At 35.6% G+C, this 18,438-nt stretch overlaps 1 protein-coding gene and 2 long non-coding RNA genes across 3 annotated transcripts; 2 read left to right on the forward strand and 1 right to left on the reverse strand.

Moving 5' to 3' along the window:
• Positions 1 to 1,221: 1,221 nt before the first annotated feature.
• LOC120476278 (uncharacterized) lies at positions 1,222 to 13,607 on the forward strand. The gene is made up of 5 exons (XM_089127972.1): positions 1,222 to 1,280; positions 4,086 to 4,230; positions 5,488 to 5,828; positions 10,092 to 10,190; positions 10,274 to 13,607. Exons 1-5 carry the CDS (start codon positions 1,222 to 1,224, stop codon positions 11,307 to 11,309), a joined length of 1,680 nt encoding a protein of 559 aa, XP_088984098.1. The 3' UTR covers positions 11,310 to 13,607.
• LOC148981944 (uncharacterized) lies at positions 7,125 to 8,656 on the forward strand. Its single transcript, XR_016155340.1, has 2 exons — positions 7,125 to 7,625; positions 8,472 to 8,656. It is a non-coding gene; the product is annotated as an uncharacterized LOC148981944 (long non-coding RNA).
• Positions 8,600 to 9,729, reverse strand: LOC120480031 (uncharacterized). The gene is made up of 2 exons (XR_005623024.2): positions 9,252 to 9,729; positions 8,600 to 9,122 (listed from the first exon to the last, which is right to left on the reverse strand). It is a non-coding gene; the product is annotated as an uncharacterized LOC120480031 (long non-coding RNA).
• Positions 13,608 to 18,438: the final 4,831 nt, after the last annotated feature.

The following is an 18,438-nucleotide window of genomic DNA, read 5'->3' on the forward strand; positions in this document are numbered from 1 at the left end:
ACATTTCATACTATACAGTATTATTAAAAATTAACAGTGTAATTCTGTACTTTAATATGGTAAGAAATTACAGTAAAATAATGTTATTTAATTTGCAGTATGCTTAACAGTACTGTAGTTAGTGTTACGGTAATTTTACTGTTAAATGAAATACAGCAAGTACTGGATAATTGTTGCCAGTAAGTTACTGTTAATTTGACAAGAAATTTTTTACAGTGCAGAGAAACAAGAATATTAGAGGGCGCGTTGATACACACATCCCCATAGTCAAAAACTGGTAAAAAGTGGCACACACTTTCTGCCTCGCATTAAAAGAAAAGCATGACTTGTTTTTAAAATAAAATATTTTCTTGAGTTTGAACCATGAAATGTAATGCGTTATGGATAATAATACAGTAAGCTATTTGTACTCTGATTCTGTAATCAGACTACCCTGAGAAACCTGAAGAGAGATTGAATTTCAGTAGAAATTTTAGAGTTAGAAAAGAACATACTTTTAGTTTTAGTTTTTTCTCGTTTAAAACCAGGTTCAAGGCACAAAACCTATTTTGAATTATATCGAAAGCAGATTGTAAGAAAGCCACAAATTGTTGCTTAGAGGAAGCGGAACAATTATATAATAGTATCATCTGCTTAAAAATAAAACATTGTATTATCAATATTAAAATACAGACAATTTATATATATATATACCGAATAATAGCGGCCCTAGCACAGATCGTGGGACTCCCTTAACCTCCAATGGATCTGACTGAATAACTTCCACCTGAACACATTGGATTCTTCCATTTAAATAAGAAGTGAACCATAGTTACCACTCGTCGAAGATGAAGATGCGGCAGAGACGAAACTGAAAGTAAACTAAACTCAGAATGTGCGTGAATGCGCTCTACGTGCACTACAACTTAATATACATTAAAGGGCTACTACCTATTACCATATAAGTATAAGGAATTTAGTACACAGCCTATAACACAATACTTTTGAACATTTGAACCTCTGAGCTGAGGGGTGGAGCAAAGGAAATTAAGAAACAGAGAATACACATACAGGAGAAAGGAGAATACACATAGGCTAGGCCTAATATATAGACATTTCTGGGATGTTATGTCACAACATGGTTAAAGTGGGCCGGAACGGTCAGGAACTGCGTTCCGGCACCTCAGATAAATTAATAAATAAATAGATTCATTAATCTCAACGAATCTCGCTGGTCCCGATATGGGCCGACCGACCGACCAATCTCCAGATAGAAACTGGGGAACTGATCTGCCACGGAGGTGAGAACAAGGTCCGGTGTTCTGCCAATTTTTGCTGCCTTGTCGAAAAATGCTACCATAGCGCGAATTGATCACATGAATGCCGATTAAAGTCGTATGAAATACAATTATAATACAATTCTAAGTTATGAGTAGCTACTTTATACTGTAGACTACTGTTTTTATTTTTAAAACGGTATGAAAAGTAAAAATTATCATAAAATATTCATCTTTGACTTGTCAAAGCACCTTTCCTCATAGTAACTGAAACTTTCAGTTATTCCTTTTCAGCTGGCTGACCATACAAATATTCATATGATAGTAAGCATTTTTTAAAGGGAAATTATACATTATAACAGGAAAATGTACCTTTTATAAAAAAAAAAAAGAGTCTGCACATGCGCATAACCGGTAAGTAGTGATAAGTAAAGTGATCAAATAAGTGATCATTTTAATGGTACTGGTCCAAATAACTAATTCCACAAGATAGGTGGTTATAAACGGCAGATATAAAGACAAAAGTTTAATCACAACATTAAATGCTCACTTTGTGATTTTGTCATCATCAACAAGGAGCTGATGACAACCGATCTTACTTTTCTTGGCTTTTTCTGTCACAACAATGGTGTTATACAAACACACAGTTACAACAGCTAAAGAAAAGTTAAAGTAAGAAGAATTGGGACCAAGAGCCCAACTAAAGCAAACACTGATCACCACAATGGTGACTTAAAATGAAACATATCAACATCTAAACCTCATCTAAACAATGTAAGGAAATGACATTGATATAAACATGAGTTTTAATTGAATGCTGATACATTTGAACTAGTTTTTAACCTTGTACGAAGGTTCGACGTCTATATTGGACGTGCAGAACACGTAAAAAACGTCATAAAAACTTTAATTCTGGCTCCTCAGTGGACGTCTTTTCAACATCCGACTTTTGGACATCATTGTTAGTCTATCTAATGTTGGTCCACCAATAGATTTGAAATATTTTTGTAGTTTTGGCCAGATTACTAGTTTTGAATGAGTGATCTGAAAGGTTTTCAGACCGGAATGAACGGGTCCAGATCGGATCCGGATAGGGTCTGCCGCGGATCTAGTCTGGATCCGCAATCCTTAACTGTTCCGGATCCGTTGCGCTGTGCAAGTGGACTCCGTTCCGAACCTTGTTCTCACCTCCGCGGCAGATCCGTTCCGGAGTCAGTTGCTATCTGGGCCTCCCCTCTGAACGCGAGCGATTGCAAATGCGTGAAATGCATGGAGGGAGGATTATCACTGATCCAGGACATCAGTAAATTCTTTCTGGCAGCCAAAGTTAACAGACCAAAAAGCCATCTTTTATGTTTGCTAGAAATTAGCTCACAGCCCACATAACAACATTGTGCAAGCCAGAACTGGACCACAACCAGGCCATAGCAATGCCACATGTCAGCCAAGAGCAAAGAAATAAACCAGAAATGGACCTTATATGAGCCACAAAATCTGTGTATATTAAATATGGAGTCATCTCAGCCATAATAAGCCTGTTAGCAAGCAGAATCACTGAAGGAAAGAAGAGAACAGAAAAAGAGATGAACAGAAACACGGAAACTGACTTGAAACCACATCCTTAACTCAACTGAAAAGAAAGAAGACATTACATTTCAGCAGAGGAGGATTAAACAACTCCACAAACAGCATTACCAGCTTCACTTATTACTAACCAGACTGACTTTATTTCTGTCAGACTCTGTCTGGGGGCCAAAATGTATTGAGAATTAATAAGCGTTTAACTCTGTTTCTCTGTAACAGGGTTTATTTGCAGTCACCATAACAGAGATTAGTGTTTCCACTACTATATTTATTGTTTATTTTTGCTGATGTGACAGTGTGTTTGTAAAACATATTTGCAGTAGAAAAGGAAGATACTGAGATCAGGTGATTGTTTTGAAATCTTCATAAAATAACCTCACGATTACGAACCCGGTGTTTTTGCAGTATTACAAGAAAATCTGCTAAAAGATTCTAACAAACATAAGCACAAAAACTTAATTTGATGGCACACACAAATATCAGTGTATGAATCTCAATAATGGTGACAATCAAAAGTATCTGGCTGCAATGCATGCTGAGTACCAACATAGTACAAAACTCCCAGCATGCATTGCAGTGTGAATAAACTATGCACTGAATTGTCCTATTATTTTGTTTAATATTGTGTAAATATTTTGTAAATATGTGTTTTTGTTTTTTTTGCTGTTGTTGTTTTCGTTGTAACATTTAGTATATTTTTTGTAATGTTCAGAGTTTATTTGATTATCTGAATATTTTGTTGATTGTCACCATTGTTGAGATTCATACGCTAATTGTTGATATCTGTGTGTCACCATAGATTAACTATTTTACTCATGTTTGTTAAAATCCTCTAAATGACTGATACAGTAACACAGGGTTAATAATGTGAACGTATTAACGGAACAACGTAAATAATTGTGATATTCAAATGACATCAGTGTATCAGTCTATTTCATGATGATTATAAAACCATCAACAGGAAACTGTCATCACTGGATTTCATTTCACTTAAACTTTCTTTGCTGCTGAAAAGGTGTTTAACACACACACTGTCAGAAGCACAAAAAGACAGTATTATTACAAACATAATTATTATGTTTTTTTTGTTGTTTTTTTTGGTGTGTTTTTTTGTTGAGTCAAAAAGTTACATACAGCACCTTTACGCTGTTATGATTAAATTGTTTTGAAATGCATTCATATTTATTTAGAGATTAAATATCATTGTTGCTGGGTAAATAGCTCTGCTTTTATTCTATAACACAGGGAACACTTGAAGAAGCTCCAGTGGGAGTATGAAGGAGACACACTCAACTACATTAAGACAGTGGGGGACTTCTGTGACAAACTACACGAATGGACCCTTGAGAGAGAGAAAGAGCTGAAGATGATGGGAGACATCAAGGACAAAGTCAGTCACAAGTTTGACTATCTAATGTGCTCAAATAATAAGGCCAAGGCATTGAGGGAGTGCCTAAATAATAGAGTAAAATCATGGGTTAAAATATCAGTATGCTTAATATATAAAATCATAATTTATTGGGCATTTTAGTTGGGAGTTGGCTGTCCCAAACCCTAACCCCTAAATTTCAACTTGTGAAAATGATATTGAAATGTTTTTGTTGTTTTTAATGTTCCATTGTTGTTTTGATTTCTTTTAAAAAGTACATTTAAATTTATATATTTTTAAATGAAACTTTATGTACAAAAATGTGTCCTGCATTTTCACTATACCGAAACAGTGTGTGTTTTAGTCCACTGGCTTATACATTTTTGATCAGGAAATATTCATGTGTGCCTCTCTCTAGCCTCTCTTTCATTATAGATCGGTACCATAATTTTGAGGGAAATGTTAAAAAGTCTAAAAATCTGTGTGTAACTGAAACGTCAAACATCTTTTTTTCCTGCTATTAAGAAAACGTTTTGGGGTGTTATTCCATAAAATTTAGTTTTTGTGTGTGTACTGTTTAACCACGTGCTGGTTATCATAGGGTCAAACGTATCTTAAATTGTCACTACTGAAACAGTTATGACTGAAACATCATCATTGTTTTGGTAGTGACAAAGGGAACACATAATCATTTATTTGGGGGAAATAAACAAAATATGTGTACAGTTATATCATTAGTATGCAAGTTAAAATTCTGTGATGTGGTTTCTACCAAAAAAATGTCTAAAATAAAGTATATTGAATTATCAACAAAGATTTTATTACAGTGTTTGGTTCAATGTATATTCAAACAAATGAATCCTTAACTTTAAAATCAGTATGATTAATTTAATGCTTTTTACAAAGAAAGATTGGATTCAAAATACAACAAATCTTATAAATTACACTTGAAACATTGTTCAAATTTTATTTTATTTATTTAACTATGAAAACTTAAAATTGTTTTAAAAATATAAGAGAAATATATTTACAAGGTAGATGTAAACAAAATATGAATAGGCCTTCTTACTAATTATTTGTTCTCGTGTTTCGGTAGTGACACATTTGGGGAGAGGAAAAATGTTCCAAAACTTTCTGAAAATACAATATAGTAATTAACTGAATAATTACTAGAAATGTGTACCTTGGATATTATACAATTTGCATGCATATAAAATTTGTGGAAAAAGGCATTTTCTTCAAGATGTTTCCAACTCTGACTTTGAACCAATTCTGTAGAAAGCCACTGAAAAGGAGCTGGAGAAGAAACTGGGTCCTGTCCTGGAGAACACACTGCAAGGGCTGAAGAAACTTTACGTCTTCCTGGATGCAGTGGAGAAGCTCGCAGTCACTTCACTGTTTGTCTTCACTGGACAGAGCTTCATGTCTGAGGACGAGAGTCCTGAAAGTGTGCGATCAGTCATCATGGCTGCAAGAATGACCTCTCCTCTCCTCATCAACTTTAAACGAAATGCAGAAACCTTCTTCTTTCCTTCACTCAGTAACTTGGCCGTCCTGTCCTTTCAACTAGACAAATACATACAAATCACAAAACAGATTTGTGAGAGAATGGAGGAAAGGTTAGTGCTGACATTCATGCAATGTTCATTTTTAAAGGATGCTATTTTGATCATATACACGTTATTACACACAGATTATCAAAATAATCTCAGTGGCATTTACTAAATCAATTAAATTGAAGGCTTAGCCCCATAATTTAATCAATCATTAAATTTTTTTCTAAATTTATTTTTCCCCCTCAAAAATCCAAGAGTGATTTGTGGTGTAAAGATATTCACAGGTAAGTATTATAAATATTAGGGTAAGACTGGGTTAATTTAAAGGTACAATTTGCACGAATTTTGCAGTAAAATATCCAAAAACCACTAGGCCAATGTTATATATTTTGTTTAGTTGATTACTTACAATATCCCAAATGTTTCCAACTATTTGTAAATCGTGAGAAAATTGCGATTTTTAACCAAGGAAACAGAACGTGTGAGCAGGGGTCGCCAGTCAATGATGTCATATCCACGTTACCCACAGTTTCCACCAGGTTTGACCTCGTACTACAATAGTAACTGTTAGAGCCACTTTTCTTTATATAGATGTGAAATAAATATTGTATGCATTAAGCAATCAATAAATAGTTAGGAGTAAATAATTTGATATGTGTAATATAATATTTTTTGTATTAACGATGATGTCATTTCCGGCAGTGACGGTTAGTTTTTTGTGAAGCAATGTTGGAGCGACACAGTTTTTTGACCGTGTAACATTTTCCAGTTAATTTTGTTATTAAACTTGATCGAAAAGAAGTTTCTGGACTTTGATATGTTATTCGAGTTCAAATCACGCTCACCCAAACATGAAGATGGATTGCTATCACAGTAACCATGGCGACAGACGTTGACAATTGGGTCGGTTATGCCCGTTATGCCTAGTAGGAAGCTAATGCTGTTGTTGTTTTGTTTTAAACATTATGGACCATGTCAAGCAGACTTTGAGACAAAAAGAGGACTAAAACGAAGATCAACATCTTTCGAGATGCCGAGAGCTGCACGTCCGCGACTAACTTCGACTTGACAGAGTCGCGTGTGTTGCATGTTACTTTATTAGACAGGTGAGCAAATGTAAAGCATGGTGAACAAACTAATCAATGTTATTTAGTTCAACATTATGAAAAGTTAGAATATGATCTGTATGTTATTCTAGCTTAGTCTCATACAGCCAACACACAACCTAACTAACAACATTCAACACACTTAAATAAGCAAGAGAAGCAGAGCTGCATTACCTGAAGTTTCATTCGTCTAATAAACTGACCTGTGTGAGTAATTCAGTGTGTAGTTCGGTAGAATGAAATGTCCTTATTCCTTTATAGACAAGTTTCCCGGGCACTTCCGGTTTACTTCCTGTTTCTGCCAAGAACATCCGGCGCAGGCTGAGTAGTGGTGTAAACACGGCTTTGGAATGGCAACATTCGACCGAAAATCTTGTTTAAAAATGGTGTTTTGACCATTCCGAATCCGAGTAAGGTAACATTATGGGCGGACAACATGTCGATATGGCCCAGCATCACAACATCTAAGATCTTTTCTTATTTTATTGATTCCATGGCGGTGGACGGGAATGCATTTAATAACCTGAACGGCTCAGAGGCGTTTCAGTACCTCCATTCCGTCAAAGTGGGCTGTGTACTTTTACACTTGGACAGTTTAATTTACCTAAAGGCCGATGTTCAATCAAGCCAGTCCGTTAACAATTCAGCGCCTAACGCCTGGGTTTTGGTTACCAAGACGGGAGATGTGTACCTGTATCGCCGATTCGCCGGATCTGGACGTTCCTGTACCCATGCAGCCGTTGTGCTTTGGAAGGTACGTTAGCCCATTATATGCTTGTATTAAGATGTTTGTATGTATCAGTGTGTTTATCTATAACAGAACACGAAGAGTAAAAAGTTATCCTCTAGCCTGCCTGCACGAAAAGCATGCTTTAACCCTTAAGTCGACTGACGCTCTAGATCGCGCACCCCTTACATATCTATTAATAGCTTCAGAATGCATAAAGGTATTAACTTACTTTTTTTCTATGAAAAAGCTGACATTCATATGCGTAATAATGAGTAGACTGTGTTGACTTCCGCGAATGATATTTGATTGCAAATTTATAGCATTTTACCGCAAAACAGAGAAATGTTACTTTAATGATATATAATGCGGTTGGTGTGTGAACCAATCACAAACCAAAATAAAACAAACACTAGGAACGATTCTTTTAAACAGACCAACAAAAAAAAAAAAGAAAACTGTGTAATCCGCCTATGAAATGGGCAAATTTGCAACAAACCCTTTCTGGCTTTTGTTTATTTTATTTATTTTTATCAAACTGATTTATTTTATTATCTATATTATTTGCTTTTACTCATTTTTATATTACTCACTTATCACTTTATTAAATGTTATCTATTTATTTAATATTTAATTGTATTAAACATACAATTGATGTTAAACATTTGTAAAACATTGATGTTGATGGCTGCAGGCCCAGATCATTAATTGATTTGAAAAGTAACAAAAACGCTCTACCTTCATCATACCCTTGTTATTTTGATTTACAAAATGTTGTTTCTAAAAGAAGTCAATTGTGCTGTGATGCTCAACCCATTATTTTAAAAACCATTAACCATTATTTGAAAACCATTTTATTTTATCTGTCTGCAGGTAGAAAATGCTGTCAAGGGAAGACTGATGTGCAGAATTGCTGAATGCCGGGACAAAAAGCAATACTGGGCAGCAAAAAAATCAGAGATGTGTCTATCCGAAGACACAGCAGAAATAATCTACTCAAATTGTCCATTTGTTATGGAAAAGGATTAATAAAAATTTATTTATTTCTTCTCAAAAAACAAATTGTTTGTCATGTGTCAATATTTACAATGCAAGAAAAAGAATAGCACTCACACACGTTTTTCTTAGTTAAAACTCTGTTTTGGCTTATCAATAATCATAACACCAGAAAGGGTACAATAACAATACATTTAAAGTGAGCAATCACCTTACTTGCTACACCTTTAGACACTTTAAAGTGCTTTGCCACATCCCCTACAAGGTTCAGTTTCACTATGGGAACAGGAATACTTGTTGCGAAAACGAATGGCAACATCGTTTTCACTAAAGTAAAAAAATATTATAGACGCAGTCCTGTGTACAGCCGTGAGGCATCATCATCCAGGAGCATATCAGCCACAGTCTGACCCAGAGCCTGCGTCGATTTGTTCATATGGTCCAACTTTGCCGCATAGCTGTGGTCAGTTTTTGTTAGGTCCTCCCATTGTGTTGCAGCATCTTTAAACTTCGGCTCGATGCACACTTCTAAAAGACAAACAGCATAAACTATAAATGTCACGTATATACCCCACTGACACAGGACAGAGACACATATCAACAGTCGAACTTATGCTGCAAACTTTTGCTAACCATAAAATATCAAGATACACTTACCATCCGATTGCGTGTCACTTGTGTTTCTGTTCTGTTTTGCTGGGGAGGTTTGCTCGTATATCCCAACTAAAGAACCAATGAAGTGATAAGAACAAACAAACAGTCTTTTGAGCGGATTCTTCACCTTCAAAGCCGCTAGCCACTTCCGAGATAATGATTAAACATTTGTTTTTGGTTTCTCATACAACATATACGGGGGAGCACATCCACATTGGCGTCTTGTATGGTTGATTCATTCTCCTTCCGACCAAACATTCAGCAATCGCCACGAGTTGTTACAACCACGAACAGCACAATATGTCCCAAAGCCGTGTCGACGTGTAACACCATCCATAGTTTACTTTTTCTGCACGCTAACCAAAAAAAACAAGACGCTAACTCGCTAAGCGGAAGTGCTTGGCAGATACAACCGGAAGTCGTTGGCAGAGTGAAAGGCTAATGGCGGCCCGCCTATTTCACTCAGGAAACTTGTCTATATCCGCGGGGACTCGCATTGCATGTGGCGCTGGTATACGTCTAGCGTCTAGCCTGCTTCACACCACGGTCATGATAAAAACATTAATATATTCACTCATCCATAAAAGATCCATCAGCTTGACGACATGATCCATAATTCCGCTTAATGCAGAATATACGTCATCAATATACGCCTTTGTTATTGTAAGAGGTTAGCGACCCCTGGTGGCGAAACAATCTTGCATATTGTACCTTTAACATCTTCATTATTCATCATAACCTAAAGGCCAACCTAACTTAATAGTTCAATCTGAATTCAACATTTATTTGCTTTTATAACAATCTATGAAATACCTCTGTTAATCCTGCTGAAACTCTCTACAGATGCATGAAGGCTCGGCCTGTAGCGAAGTTCAGTTTGAACTTAAGCGAGGACTCCATGCAAAAAATGCTTGATCATTTGAAGCTGTTATCCGAAATCAGGTGAGACCAATATTTATGATCTGATGTTTTCCACTCATGCATCATGAAAGGTGGCTGTAAAGTATATTTCTATTTTTGTCTAGGATGGACCAGCACACAAGGCTGGCTTTAATATTTCAGGAATCGAAGGCTGAGGAATTCATTGGTTTATTCAGCGAGTGTCGCTCTAGACTGGAGAAGCATCTGTCAGATCTGGAAGAGACTGCAGTTCAGCTGGACAGGATGAAGATGGGGGCCAGTATCTCCTCTGTGGCTGGCAGTTCGGTTGGGATAGTTGGGGGTGGTTTGTCCATTGCTGGTCTTGCTCTGGCCCCTTTCACTGCAGGAACGTCACTGGGTCTCAGTTTAGCAGGTCTCGGTCTGGGGGTTACCACTGGGGCCAATAGTTTGGTCACAGGCGTCACTGAAATAGGAGTCAACCACTGGCATGGGAAAAAAGCCCAGGATATTTTCAAACAATATATGGAGGATGTGGAGAAGATTCTGAGCTGTCTGGATCAGGCCAGTAAACAGGAGCATGTAAAGGGGCCGGCTGGGTTTAATATCATTACAGCTGGGAAACTGGCACTTCCTGCTGTGTCATTGGGCAAACGTATTAATGGTCTGGTAGATGGAGCTTCAGCTGTTAAAGTACTCCAAACTGAAGAGGTGATTGCGGCTGCAACTAAGGCCGGGCTCCAGGAGGCACAAGGTGCTCGTAACATTCCCAAACTGGCTGCAGACCTTCCCGACATTGGGAAGCTGGCAAAAGGGACGCCGCTAGCTCTTTCAAAGTCTGCCAGAGCCGGATTCATCACCGCAAATGCCCTCTTTATTGGCTTAGATATCTTTTTTATTTGCAAAGAGAGTATAAATCTGGCCAAAGGGAGCAAGAGCGAGGCCTCTCAGCTCATCCGCTCACGAGCAGCTCTGTTGAGATCTGAGCTGGAGGACTGGAAGAAGATCCATGATTCCTTATGCAAAGGGATAACAAGGGTCAAGAAGAGTCAGGAAGTGTTGGAGCAACCTTTCCTTCCTTTAAATGGGTATTCGGTGACTCCAGCCACTTATTTACTGATTTTCACTTTTCTCGTCGCATGTTTTCTCTGTTTTCTTATTCTTATGTTAGTTATAGTTTAATCTACCCCCAAAAGGAACTGTGATAAAGTTTCTCTTATAATTGTGCAGACAAAGCTCACGTTGTAGTCTTTTCTAATGTAGACAAGATACATTATTGGTTACAATCAATGTTTTACATGTTATTATAGAACAATTATAAATCATAACGGAGTCGACCAAAGTATAAACAATTTTATTGACACAGAAACGCTGTACTTTAGCTCTCGCCATTCCGTAAACGCACGACCAAAATTTATTCTTGTGCTGTCCCTCACTCGGTCAACAGCTTTATTCCTCTCCCTCACCTCCTCCTCCGCCGAGTACTGTCTCCTTTTTCTTTACACTGGGGCTTGTAAAGCATTATCAATCATTGCGTGTTGGTTCTTTTAGCAAGTATAGAGCTGGTAAGTCCCGCCCACCCGTAAAACTCCGAGTGGACCTCTAGATTAAAAAAGCGTCAATGCAAATGAATGAGAGAAAACAATTATTTTCTGATCCCGTTTGAATTGTGCCATGAATGTGACATATGTTGTCTGTGAATTTTTTATATAATTTCTCATGTAACGAGTTTGACAGTATATTGTATGGTTCTTTGGCTAGCATTTTTCCCTCCACAAATGCTAAGAGCTAAGATGAGCCGTAATTTAGACTCTAATTCTGTCCTGGAACACTAATCAGTTTATCAACTTAACTACTACTTCTTTTTTCAAGCTTTCTGCTTTGCTAATTGATAAAACAGGAATATAAAATAAAAATATCTTACTAATGTTTTATTACTTACTTATGTTTTTTCATTTGCTTATGTTTTATCACCTAATCATTTGGATGTTAAATAGCATTTAATCAAATGTAATCACATTTTAAAAAATCATTACTATAATTTAAATGTTTATTATCATGTGACATGTTTAATACTTTACTTGTATTAATCTTGATGCCTCAAATAGCTGATTGACTTAGTGTTAACTTTTGTACTTGTTTAGATGAGGGCAAAAGTCTTTAAGTTCCCGATAGATCGATGACCAATGCTTGAATGCCTCAGAATAAAGTGGTAAAGTGGTATATTAGCAGAACATCTCGCAGAAGGGATTTGTGCAGCAGTTCTGTCTTGTGTATCGTGTTTATATTAACAACTTTCTGACACATTGGGGTACAAGACAATATGTGTACGGCCCTTTCCATGGTGTGAAACCACAAAAGAAATAAATGTCTTTGTCTTTTGAGTCTTCTCGAATGAGATGGGAAAGAGAGAATATTTTCTGAACGGGTCAGTCTTTCCACAACTTGACTTATCAAAGAGAGATCTCTCAAACAACCTGACTTATCTTGTTAAGTAATTGTTAAGTAATTGACTTGTTAAGTTTTAAAAAACATATTAAAAGAATGTCTAACTCTATTAAATATAATATTTCTATTTTTAAAAATATTAGGAATAGTTTGGCAATTGAGGCAGCTTTCATGTATTTCAATGCCATGATTTCTTCGCATCACTTATTGTTTGTCCTGTTGGTCTCAGGCCAACGAGACCACAATTAAACCACTCAGATCAGTCTATAATCAGGCGTTAAAGGTGCTTGACAGAAAAGCCCAGCGCTATCATCATTGCAATATTTTACGTAAATACAAAGTACTAAGTTTTGATTCCCTAATTTTATTTACAAATTTAAGAACTGTTTTTAAAATTGTTAATAACCTTGATCCCTCAATGAAAAAATTCATAAAACTTTATTCGGAACAAACAAACCGAACATCTCGATCAACGGTTCACAATAATTTGGCTATCCCGAAAAGATCCTCCGCCTTTGCACAGACAGCTTATACATTTAAAGTCATAAAACAATGGAATCAACTCCCCAACAGTATAGATGTGAACCATTTTTCTCAAAACTTAAAGAAATACATTCTTGAGAACCAGCTGTGTCAGCATCCGTGCATTTAATGTATATATTATGGGTAGAGATGGTCTTTTGAATATGTTCTCTCATCTTGTACATCTGATTGTTTTTATGTGACCTTCATAGACTAATATTTTGTTTAGCTTATGATAGTTGTTTTGTAATGTAATGTTTTATAAATTGTGTGCACCTGCCCGTGGGCTGCGGATGAAAATTAGCTTCGGCTAACTCTGGCACAAAACATCTCTTCGTAAGACAAATGTATTTTATGCATTGTCCCTGATAAATAAATAAAGGGAAAAAAATCTTTAGGCAAGAATATTATACTCAGAGTGTGTTAATTATAAATTACTTACTTGATTTGAAGTGATTTTAATTGTTAATCTTTTGATCCTGATTATGGATAAATTACTTTCATTCTTCATATTATTGGATTGTCTGTTTGATTGTTATAAGAAGTAACATTTGACTTGATCATCTGACTGGATCTCCACCATGCTTCACTAATAATTCATGTTAGCAAAATAAAAGCATTAATTAAATCTGCTTGATTCATTGCACATGGCAAAAGAATGTTTGGAGAGTTGAAAATCATTAAAGGGTGGAAGTCTAAGCTGAAAACTGTATTCTATATACACATGTGTACATCACTGTCAAATCTAATATTCTGATTTAAAAAAAATACTTACACTTGTGTGTGTCTTATGTGTCATGGTTCAATCGGCCGTGTATGGTTCAAAAGCTGAATATTTTCATAATTTTTTTAAAGTTATATTTCAATTGTGAAAGTGTTATTTGTGTTAAGGCTTTCATCTTCATATCTGGCATTATAAACTCCAATATTGTGGAATTATTTGGACCAATAGCATTAAAAAGTTCACTTATTTGAAGGTGGATTAAAACAAACATGTTTACACAAAATTGAGATACAACGACATAAAGATTATGCATATGATTTACAACAATGGTGACAATAAAAAAAGCTTCATGGTATAATGCATGATGGGTAACTTTCATAGTTCAAAACTCCTTGATTCCCAAGCTTTTTTGTTTTGTTTGTCACCATTGCTGGGAATCATATGCAAATTCTTGATGTTTGTGTGTGACTACATCAGTGTTGTGCAAGTTACTTCCAAACTGTAATACATTAGGTATTACTTGTTACTGTTATTTAAAAGTAATTCATTACCTTACAATATTACTGTCCCAGAATTGTAATGCGTTACATTACTCATGTATTACTTTTGAGTTACTTTCACCAAAATACCCAAGTAGAACTTAACTTTTGGGCTGTAACGATACGCAATATGAAACCGATATCGCGATTCGCCACACGACTCAGATCCACGAACCTACAGAATCGCGACACACCTCTTCCAACTCCAGCGTTATTCTCCTTACCGTCCAGATCCAATGCTGCCTTATCTTTAAATTAGGCTATTAGTATTATTTGAAGTTAACATTATAAAATACGTAGACCTACACCACAAAACTAGTTGAGGATAAATTATTTAAAATTGGGGAAGTCCAGCATTATGGACATGATGACATTTGCAGTCAAAACTTGAAATAAAAATTCTCAGAATATACATGTATTGAAACGTATATAGGCTACTTCCTTAAAGGACTCCAGACATTAGACAAATATCAGTCTATGTTTTATTTTTAATATTAGGGAAAAGACACACTTTCATGCGTGACAAAAAAATAGGAGGCAAAATCGATTTTTTGTAATTCTGTTAATTACACTGCGCAAATCGAATGAGGAAGGGTTGTCTCTCCAGTCTCCATAGAACTTAAAATATTAATTTTATTTTAGTTTTCGTGTTTATGAGGAAAAAACAATGTTATAGACACGACCGCTCTGAACTGGCACTAAAAGACTGCTTTAAAACTTTCACATAGTCTGTTGCCTTTAAGAAGTAAAAGCAGACAATACACTGTAATACAACTGTAATACAAGCCTCACTGAACATGTAACGAGTAAAATATTACTGAAAATTGATTAGTAATGCCTTACACTACTGCGTTACAGCAAAAAGTAATATGTTACTGTAATGTATTACTTTTGTAATGCGTTACTCCCAACACTGGACTACATAATACACTTGTTCAAAAATTGTGTACACATGTTTTTTATTCACCTTCATATAAGTGATTATTTTAAAGCCAATGCCCCAAATAATGCAGTTCCACAAGATTGATGGTTATAAATGCCAGATACAAAGACAAAACCCAACACAACATTAAATGCTCAATTTGTGTTGATTTTGTCAAAACCAATAAGGAACTGATGACAGCCGATTTTACTTTTTCTTGACTTTCTCTGCCACAACCATGGTGTTATACAAACACACAGTTAAAAAAACGTAAGAAAAGCTAAAGTAAGAAGAGCTGGGACCAAGAGGCCAACTAAAGCAAACACTGATCACCACAATGGTGATTTAAAATGAAACAACTATCAACATATAAACCTCATCTAAACAATGTAAGGAAATTACATTGAAATAAACATGAGTTTTAATTTAATGCATCCTGAGAGTGTTTATTTGGTCCAGAAACAGTTTAAATTGTCTAAATGAGACCATAAATGATGTTGAAAACATGCCCACATTTGAACTAGTTTTTAAACTTGTTCGAAGGTTCGATGAAAGTCTATATCGGAGGTGCAGAACACGTCAAAAAAGATGTCATAAAAACTTTCATTCTGGCTCCTCAGTGGACGTCTTTTCAACATCCGACTTTTGTGACAAAGACGCTGAAAATACGTCTTTTGGACATCATTTTGCTCAAGAACATATTAAATTTCTTACACAGATGTCACTGGCTGTATGGGTTTGGGTATCTTGTTTTGTTGGGACATTGATAAGAGAAATATCTTACAGTAGGCTATGACAGGAAAAGTCTTCCTGAGGCACGTCCTGGTGAGTTTTGTTGTGTGCAAAAAAAGTCCTGTAAATTAATAGTAAAATACTGGCAGCAGAGTACTTTACTGTAACTGTACTGTACTTTAACCGTTTGGTTCCCATTGAAATCCATTATATGGAGAAAATCTTGCAAATATTTTCATCAAAAACTTTAATTTCTTTTCGACCGAAGAAAGAAAGACACGGACATCTTGGATGACATGTGAGTGATGTGATGAGGGGTGAGTAAATTATCAGCAGAAGCATATATATACAGTATATATATATATATATATATATATACAGTATATATATATATATATATATATATATATATATGCTGAATAATAGCGGCCCTAGCACAGATCCTTGTGGGACTCCCTTAACAACCTCCAATGGATCTGACTGAATACTTTCCACCTGAACACATCTGGTTCTTCCCTTTAAATAAGAAGTGAACGAAAGAAAGATAGCATTTTCTGATAGTCCTATACTGATCAAAGCCGTGCAACCGGAATCCACTTCAGTCGAGGGATGAAAGAAATGATCGATACCCATTTGAGGATAATTGAGCTCCCAGACGAGAGGCTTTACGTTTATTTATTTTACAGGGGCAATGCACATTAATAAACATAAATGTGCCAGAATTAGCCAAAAAGGTTTTTTCATCCGTAGACCCTTTGACAGAATGTTAAAATGTCACCCTAAAAACAGAGAAAAACTTTTGCTGATAATTTACTCACCCCCATGTCATCCAAGATGCCCATGTCTTTCTTTCTTCAGTCGAAAAGAAATTAAGGTTTTTGATGAAAACATTCCAGGATTTTTCTCCATATAATGGACTTCAATGGGAACCAAACGGTTCAAGGTCCAAAAGACACTTTCAGTGCAAACTGTTCAAAGGGCTTTAAACGATTCCAGATGATGAATAAGGTTCTTATCAAGCGAAACGATCGCTCATTTAAAAAAAAATAACAGTTTATGTTAATACATTTAATAAATAATAAATTAAAACAAATAAAATAAATGTAATACATTTAAAAATGTTAATAAATTAACAGTTTATAAGCTCAAATGGTCGCCTTGCTCTGTTCTGTGATGCGCGTTTGTGACTCTCCTGTTCGAACTCGTTCATCAAAATGAACAAATCTTTTTTCGAGTCATTTGGTTCATTCAACAAAGGAAATTAACGAATTTACTCAAAAAGATTAGTTCATTTTGTTGAAAGAGTTCGAACAGGAGATTCACAAATGTGCATTTGTGCTTATAAAACTTAAACTTTGTTATTTATTTTTGAAATGGCCGATCGTTTCGCTTGATAAGACCCTTATTCATTGTCTGGAATTGTTTAAAGCCCTTTGAACATTTTGCAGTTTGTCAATTACCCTTATTTACAACTTTACTTATTACATTCTGCAGTGACTTTAGGTACCTAAACCAGAGTTAGCAGAAATTGAATTGTGTGGTGCCTCCAACAGAGCAGAATTCCCTTCATTCCCCAAAGGTCCTAAAATACACCATCTTGTCTGACGACGCCGAACATGACTGACTGAATGGGAACCAGTCCCATCACAGTCTCTAGTTTTTCCCTATGAAGCTTTTGGGAGCCTAGAACAATGGTACTGTTGTACAATTATGGTACTAATAATATCCTTTATGGGTAGAGAAGGTATAAAGGTGAACCTATGAGGTTACTCCTAAAATGAGAAAGGTATATGTTTAGCATTTTTTGACAGTGTAAACAAAACATAATTAAGGCCTTTTAAATGTTACAAAAAACATGGTTTTCAAACAGAGATGGGAGTAAGTCACAGATGTTCAAGTCTCAAGTACCTTAAAAAGCAGAATCAACAAAGAAGAAAAATCACATTTTAGTCACCATTATGGGGACTGGTATTTGCTTTAGTTGGCCTCTTGATCCTTAAACTATTAACGTTAGATTAGTTTGGCTGCTACTGTATATTTCAGTTATAATTGCCAGTTGAACAAAGAGAAACGTTCATCAGATAGTGTTGTTTATGTTTTAACATAATCATCTTTTGACATGAATCACTGAACGAATTTGGAGTTTAGTCTCTGACCTAAATGCATATTGGTCATTACAGCATCAAAGAGATTCTGCAGCAAAAGATCAATAGTATTCAATATAATCCAAATGATTTCTTAAAAGTTGGTCTAATAAAAAAAGAACAAATCTTTGTTTAAGGCACACACAGACCTCGAGGTTCAGTGTATGAATCTCAACAATGGTGACAAAATAATATTCAATTAGGAAAAAGAAATTACTAAGACAATTAAGATCATAATTTATTTATACTGCAATGCACTATGGGAGCCATGAATGAGTTT

Source organism: Pimephales promelas, chromosome 3, assembly GCF_988280905.1.
Source record: "Pimephales promelas chromosome 3, fPimPro1.hap1.1, whole genome shotgun sequence".
In the NCBI taxonomy this organism is placed as follows: Eukaryota; Metazoa; Chordata; class Actinopteri; order Cypriniformes; family Leuciscidae; genus Pimephales; species Pimephales promelas.